Source organism: Macrosteles quadrilineatus, unplaced genomic scaffold (genome assembly GCF_028750875.1).
Source record: "Macrosteles quadrilineatus isolate MER2022 unplaced genomic scaffold, UCM_ALF_1.0 Scaffold_4__1_contigs__length_99947679, whole genome shotgun sequence".
Lineage (NCBI taxonomy): Eukaryota > Metazoa > Arthropoda > Insecta > Hemiptera > Cicadellidae > Macrosteles > Macrosteles quadrilineatus.
Window position 1 is genome coordinate 1,694,553 of NW_026542597.1, and position 7,413 is coordinate 1,701,965.

The window sequence follows — 7,413 nt, forward strand, 5'->3', positions numbered from 1 at the left end:
CACACTTCCATCTTCCATGGTTTGTTGAGCTAACAAGACCAATGTTCTGCTTCAAACAAAATAATCTCTTTGACAGGTTTTTTTTATTAAAAAATGACTTCTTCCAATTAAGACAAATCCCATACTCTAATATGAGCAATGTTTGCTTGTATGTATGTATGTATGCTTGCTTGCAGGAAGATCTCGAAAACGGCTCCGTTCTTTAAATGTTGTAAATAGTTAATTTTTGGCCTAAAAATGAGTTTACTGCAGTTAGAACTGCCAACAAAAATCTAATTACGTAGAAAATGAAACTAAAAGTCACATTTTAGAGAATTTCCCTATAGGGAAGTAGCTATTACCATAGGTCTCATGGTAAGACCTAGGCCCGGGACTGATTTACTTTTTCATTTTGATGTCCCCAGAGGCCAAAAACACCATTCGTTCAAATTTTTATATATCTATATATATATATATATATATATAACTTATATATATATATATGTGTCCATCCGATAACTTGAGTAATTTTTGTCCGATTTTGATAAAATTTGGTTTGAAGGTGTAAGGCGGGATAAACTTGAATGAGTTTGCGAACCAGCATGATCGGGCTATGGGAACTGGGGCTTATTGGGGGTTTTATGGGGTAAAAATAGGTTTTTCCCATTTTTGACCCTAAAACACAAAATTTCACAATTTCTTTTTAAACATTTCGTAGAGCTTAAAAAACAAATAATTTAGTATATTAAAGCGTTATTATGCGCCTAATTGTTACAGAGAAAATTCAAAAAAATTGTAATTTTAAATTCCCATGTTATTCTTATGGAGAATAAGTCAACTGTTGTAGTTTGCTTGTTTATGAACATATTTTGATCAAATTTGGAAAATACATTAATTTCTTACTAAACCACAGTACCTTTTAACATTTTACATTAAAACAACTTTTTTACCCTCCCTGTTGCAGCAAACCTAAGTAGGTACTCATTAAACTAATTCTGTTTAAATAGGGAATAAATATGTGATATTTTTAAGGAGACATTTTAGTTTAAATCCAATCAGGCAAATGGAAATTCGCTAAGTCTGCAGGTTTGCTGGGGGTATTTCATTAGTCTGGGTTGGTAAGAAACCATGTTGGTTGAGTTAATATCAAGGAAAAAGTAAACAAAAGACTTGTAAGTTGTAACATGAGTTCATAAAGGCTTTACCCACAGTATACTAGCAAATTAGAAATACAGTACAAAAGGAAAAACATCTCTTGTTACTATTGAGCAAAGATTATACTGAAGCTTACTCGATACATTGTAGCGTAGACAATATTCTATTTGTCTATGATTGTAGAAAAGGCTAGCAGTGTGGAGTGTGGTATCTGTTATGACGATTAGATTAAGGTAGATTTCCCATCCTTATGGAACAGCTGAAGCCAAAATTTTGTTGTTAGTTCTGTCCGGTTTTCTGTAGATGTCGTGCTTTGTTTACAATTTGTTTCTTGTTATTTAAGTAATTTTAAACCTCATTTAACCAAATAATACTATCTATTCATAAACAATAACTCGTCCACTAGCTATATAACCAAACAGTGAGACACATATAATGAGAAACTAACCCTAAAATAATAAGGTACAATCCTAAAATGCTATGGGAAGGTAAGGAAACAGGTCCGCGACGTAGGAAGTGGTGAAGGAAGTAGTCAAGGCGAGCTATTCCGGACTGCGGGAACTGTTTATGACGATAGATTAAAGTATCTGCAATCCTAAAATGCTGTGGGAAGGGAGGGAAACAAGTACACGCCGTAGGAAGTGGTGAAAGAAGAAAGAAGTAGTAAAAGCAAACAGTCTGGAGTGTGGGAACTGTTTGACGATTAGATTAAGGTATCTGCAATCCTGAAATGCTATGGGAAGGGAGGGAAACAGGTCCGTGACGTAGGAAGTGGTGAAGAAAGTAGTAAAGACGAGCAGTCCGGAGTGTGGGAACTGTTTATGACGATTACATTAAGGTATCTACAATCCTAAAATGCTATGGGAAGGGAGGGAAACAGGTCCGTGACGTAGGAAGTGGTGAAGAAAGTAGTAAAGGCAAGCAGTCCGGAGTGTGGGAAATGGAAACCGTTTGTAACAGTTAGATATTTATGTATCTGAAATTGAAATACTGTACTGAAATGCTATGAGAAGGGATGGAAACATGTCCACGACATATGAAATGGTGAAAGAAGTAGTAAAAGCTATCAGTGCGGAGTGTGGGAAATGTTTGTGGCAGTTAGATTAATGTATTTAAAATACTAAAATGCTATGGAAATATACGAAAAAGGTCCACGACGTAGGAAGTAGTAATGTTTAGCATCGCAGAATGTGGGAACCGTTTGTGGCAGTTAGATTAATGTATCTGTAATACTTAAATGCTATGAGAAGGGATGAAAACAGGTCCATTACGTAGGAAATGGTGAGGGAAGTAGTATTTTCCCCAAGCAAATCTCGGTCCCCAGGTACTTATATTAAACACATTATTCAGTTTTTAAAGACAGCATGCAGCCTATTATAGAATTCCAAATGGTTTGTACTGTGCAAACATGTGTAAAAATTGTTCATAAATAATGTTACTTAATTATATTTCTTTCAATCAGATGTTTGATAATTATTAGTTTTTAACAAAATTGTAAACAATTCAAGTCTTCAAGAATCATGTAAAATTTTTCTGTTTCATTTTGCTTTTATTCAAGAAAACTCAATATTTTTATGTAATATTTATATGGTGAGTATATTATATAGGCAGTAAATATAAGTAAAACTGTATTAATATAACAATATGCCAAAACCATGTTATGGAATATCTTAACAAAGCTACACATCACCTCACACCATTCTACACTCATCCTTCACTCATATTTCGGTTAAAATATGCACATATAGGTGGAGTCCCCATCTCAATGATTGATAAATTGAACAATTCATACAAGACTCCAATGTTTTTTCTTATTTTCAAAATTACATACCAGTAAACACAATTTCAGGTCGGCTCTTTGCTGTTTTCTTATCAGTAATGTTATTCTTATTTGGTGTCCTCAAATAAGTACAATACCAAAAATTTAGGAATAGGTTTTATGGGTTAAATAAAACCAAAATCAAGAATATGTTTGTTCAGAAACATCTTGTTAGCGAGTTGTTTATGTCTTATTTGGAATATATTTAAGGGATTTGGGGCTACTAGGTTACTAGGTCCTAAAGATGAAAAGTAACTTTTTGCCTGTAGTAATTTCTTCCAAAAACTCCTTTTTTTTGTCCTAAGGACGCTAGGCACGAGCCTGGGATTGTTTTTCACATTACTTCAGGCTAGACCTAGGGGTTGCGGCATTATCACTTAGATAAAATTGGTAACTTAGCGGGGATCGAACCTGGGACCTCAGGGACTGAAGTCCCGCGCTCTAACCACTACGCCAGCTCGCTCCCCCCAAAAATACATTAGCGTCTTAATAGAAAACAGAAAAAGAACTTGCTAATTTGCCATGCTCTAGTATGCCACTGTTCATGAAATTAACATGACCTACTGACCTACAGAAAAAAACAAGGTAAATACTTATCATTCAATCTTTTTCAGGAATTAGTCAAGTAAAAAACTACATTCTAAGGCCAAACCTAAAAATAAGAAAGTGACAAGTTAAATTATAAACAAGCAAGATGGATCCCCAGAGCAGCCAGAAGTTAACATCATATATCGATCAATTACTCGCTCTGCTCGACGCCCTGAATGAAACTGTTTTGAACTCGAGCCTCCAAGTTGATGAGCCTGGAGTTGAAAAAACCACTGCTCCTACCCAGACTAAGCATTTGGCATTTGGATTAAAAGTACCGTTCTTTGACATAGAATTTGGAATCAACAAACCTAAACCAGATCCAGAACCAACTTATCCACAGCCAGCTCCACAACAACCAGTAGTATATGCTCAAGGAAATTGGGTATTTAACCCTGTGACAAACCAGCAAGAATGGGTTCCTGCAGGTCAACAAGCTCCTCAACAACAATATGCTCAAGGAAATTGGGTATTTAACCCTAGGACAAACCAGCAAGAATGGGTTCCTGCAGGTCAACAAGCTCCTCAACAACAATATGCTCAAGGAAGTTGGGTACTTAACCCTAGGACAAACCAGCAAGAATGGGTTCCTGCTGGTCAATCCCCGAGACTTACAAGAGCAGCACCGGTAAACCCTCAGCCTGAAAGCCCTGAAAGCCCTGAAAGCCCTGAAAGCCCTGAAAGCCCTGAAAGCCCTGTAATCCCTGTAAGCCCTGTAAGCCCTGTAAGCCCTGAAAGCGACGCAGAAGATTCCCAACCTACCATTGAAATGGGTACCAATGAGATTTATAAAACCCTTGAAGACATTAACAATTGTATCAGAGACATGTCAAAATTTCTTTTGTAGACAACCGGCTTTGTAAAAGTTACTTCCATTTTTATAGAATGAATAAAATCTTACAGAAATACATTTTCTAATATTTTTTACCAGTACGGGGCTTGTCTGTAAAATTAAGGTCTCCAATAAGATCCAGTCGTAACCAAGCAAGGCTAGCTTTAATCTGACCGTAGCACAGTGTTCCTTACTTCCTCCACTAGTATTCTAGTCATTAAAGTTGCCAACTGCAATGTCAGGGAAAATCTATGCTCTTGCTTGGTATAATAACACACCTAAAAACCACAAAATATAGTTGCAGAGCATTATTTATACTGTACGTGAACATTGATTTTCTTTAACATTGTTGGGATACTACAATGAGACTGTTGCAAGAGTGGGAATTGCCTGTATAGAGGTAAAAGTACACTGTGCTTTAATCCATGGACAACCCTCATATTATTTACGTTGTAGTCGTACTTACGCACTAAACTATAAATACTCATAATTAGTTTTAAAAGCAGTCATTACATTAAGGAAGGAATACAACAAAAACTAGAGAGCAATAGGTAAACAAAAAAATAATAGATTAGAGGGTTTACATTTTTGCTACTATACTTACATATAAAAAAACAAACAAAAAACTCTTTGATGGACGTGCTAGTCTTCATAATTGATGGTTGGAAACTGAACCCATACCTTGTAAAACGCCTTTCCCAAAAAAATCAACACAATCTTTTACAAATCCTCACCAAATTTATAAAAAAACTTACCAAATAGCCCAGTCATTAAAGGGACAAAATAGTGCTTTGTCGGAAGTAATTATTAGTGAAAAGCTGATTTTTTCATGGATGTTAGTAGATCATATAAGGAACATTTTCTAAAAAGTCCCCGCCACTCCCCCTCTTGCTTCCCCCCCCCCTACACCCTTTTAAGTGTATTTGTGTAAGCTTTTATCATTTTATGAATATCTCAGAAACAAATAGGAATAGAATAAATTTTGTTTCGCCATTTAAATCCTTAAAATATTCTCTACAAAAAACGTAATTAAAGTGTAATCGATATATTGAGTAGTTTTCTTGTAATTTAAGTTTAAATGTAAATTTTATCACTTTTAAATTTTACCCTTCGTCTGTTAAGTTGATTTGTATTGAAATGAGACGAGATAGAAAAACATGATTTATATAAAAAGTTGGTGTATTTTTCAATCTTTAAAATGATATGGGTTTTATGTATTTTAGTTGAAGCCAGTTGACAGAATCAGTCTGAAAACGGGAGGCGGCGTCGGGTGCAAGAGCGCTCGCGGCGCGGATCCGCGAGTATAGTTAGTCTAGTCAACCTATGTTTTTAGGGGGGGGGGGGGGATTAGTAAAAAGCTGATTTTTTGCCCATCTACTACTACCATTTAGACAAGAGTTCAGCCAAAAGTCCCCGCCCCTACCCCCCTTGCTTCCCCCCCTGTGCCCCCCTAAACATATAAAGTGTAAGGGTTACTAAAATCACGTTTTTCTCGATTTGGCATATTGAATTGCAATTACTTTTATTGTCTTTGTTATAAAATTTCATACAATCCTGTTTAGTTAACTTTCATCGTAGCTGTTACCGTTTGATCGTTATTTGTATAAATATGTACAGATTTATATATTTTTAAACATAAAATTTTTTTTGTCGCCTTACTTTAATGAAAATTATGCGAGATTCAGCCTGTGTAATGCAGTATGTGTACTCAATCAGTGGGTTTGGTCTAGTTTTGGGGCTGGCGCGGAATACTATCATTGTTGTAATGTGGAGAATGTTTCTTTTTACTTAAGATACACTATTGTATTATATATATACAGGGTGTTTTTTTAAAAACTTGCATCTTTATTTATGTAAAAACCGCAATAGATAGAAATATGCAGTTTGCGGGAATCATCTATTGACGTAGGGGGACCAATTGTTTTGAATTCAACGTTACATTCACATTCCCCCCCTTTCCCCCCCTGCCCCCAACTTAATTTTTTTAAATAGCAAGGTACCCCTTGTGACATATCAAATAAAAGAGCATGAAAAAAGAAAATGTTTGATGAAAAAAAATTGAAAATCGGTTCATAAATTTGTGAGATATTCCCCCCCTCGACCCCCCGGAACTTAATTTTTTTTAATAGCAAAGTACCCCTTGTGACATATCAAATGAAAGAGCATGAAAAAAGAAAAATTTTGGCGAAATTTATTTTTCATTTGATATGTCACAAGGGCGGGTACCTTGCTATTAAAAAACAAGTTATGGGTAGGGGAAAAGGGGGGTGATTATCTCACAAATTCATGAGCCGATTTTAAATTTTTTTTTCACCAAAAATTTTCTTTTTTCATGCTCTTTCATATGATATGTCACAAGGGGTACTTTGCTATTAAAAAAAATTAAGTTCTGGGGGGGGGTGAGGGGGGGAATATCTCACAAATTTATGAACCGATTTTCAATTTTTTTTCATCAAACATTTTCTTTTTTTATGCTCTTTTATTTGATATGTCACAAGGGGTACCTTGCTATTTAAAAAAATTAAGTTGGGGGCAGGGGGGGAAAGGGGGGGAATGTGAATGTAACGTTGAATTCAAAACAATTGGTCCCCCTACGTCAATAGATGATTCCCGCAAACTGCATATTTCTATCTATTGCGGTTTTTACATAAATAAAGATGCAAGTTTTTAAAAAAACACCCTGTATATAAAACAAAACCCATGTACAGTTAACATGGGTTTTGTTTCGGTTGTTTTTTTAGCGAATTCCTCATATAGGGAATAAGCTATTACCGTAGGTGGTAAGACCTAGACCAGGGCCCGATTAACTTTTTCGTTTTGAGGCCCTCAGAGGCCAAAAACACCCTCCCCCGTTCAAATTCAAAAATAAAATGGAAAATTTAAGATTTTATATATATATGTGTGTGAGTGTGATATGTATATGAGCCCGTTAGCGTGATAGCTTAAACAAAAATAATCCGAAGTTGATGAAATTTGGTACAAACGTATCAATTTACGTTTATTCGTACGAGTTTGCGAACCAGCATGATTGGACTATGGG

General features: G+C 35.5%; 1 protein-coding gene across 1 annotated transcript; it reads left to right on the forward strand.

The window, feature by feature from the left end:
- The first annotated feature begins 2,615 nt into the window (after window positions 1–2,615).
- LOC128993270 (uncharacterized) lies at window positions 2,616–4,449 on the forward strand. Its single transcript, XM_054417058.1, has 2 exons — window positions 2,616–2,724; window positions 3,568–4,449. Exon 2 carries the CDS (start codon window positions 3,648–3,650, stop codon window positions 4,386–4,388), a length of 741 nt encoding a protein of 246 aa, XP_054273033.1. The 5' UTR covers window positions 2,616–2,724; window positions 3,568–3,647; the 3' UTR covers window positions 4,389–4,449.
- Window positions 4,450–7,413: the final 2,964 nt, after the last annotated feature.

Bases quoted from the DNA above. Each gene is read 5' to 3' on its own strand.
- LOC128993270 (XM_054417058.1), top strand. From the start codon at position 3,648: ATGGATCCCCAGAGCAGCCAGAAGTTAACATCATATATCGATCAATTA.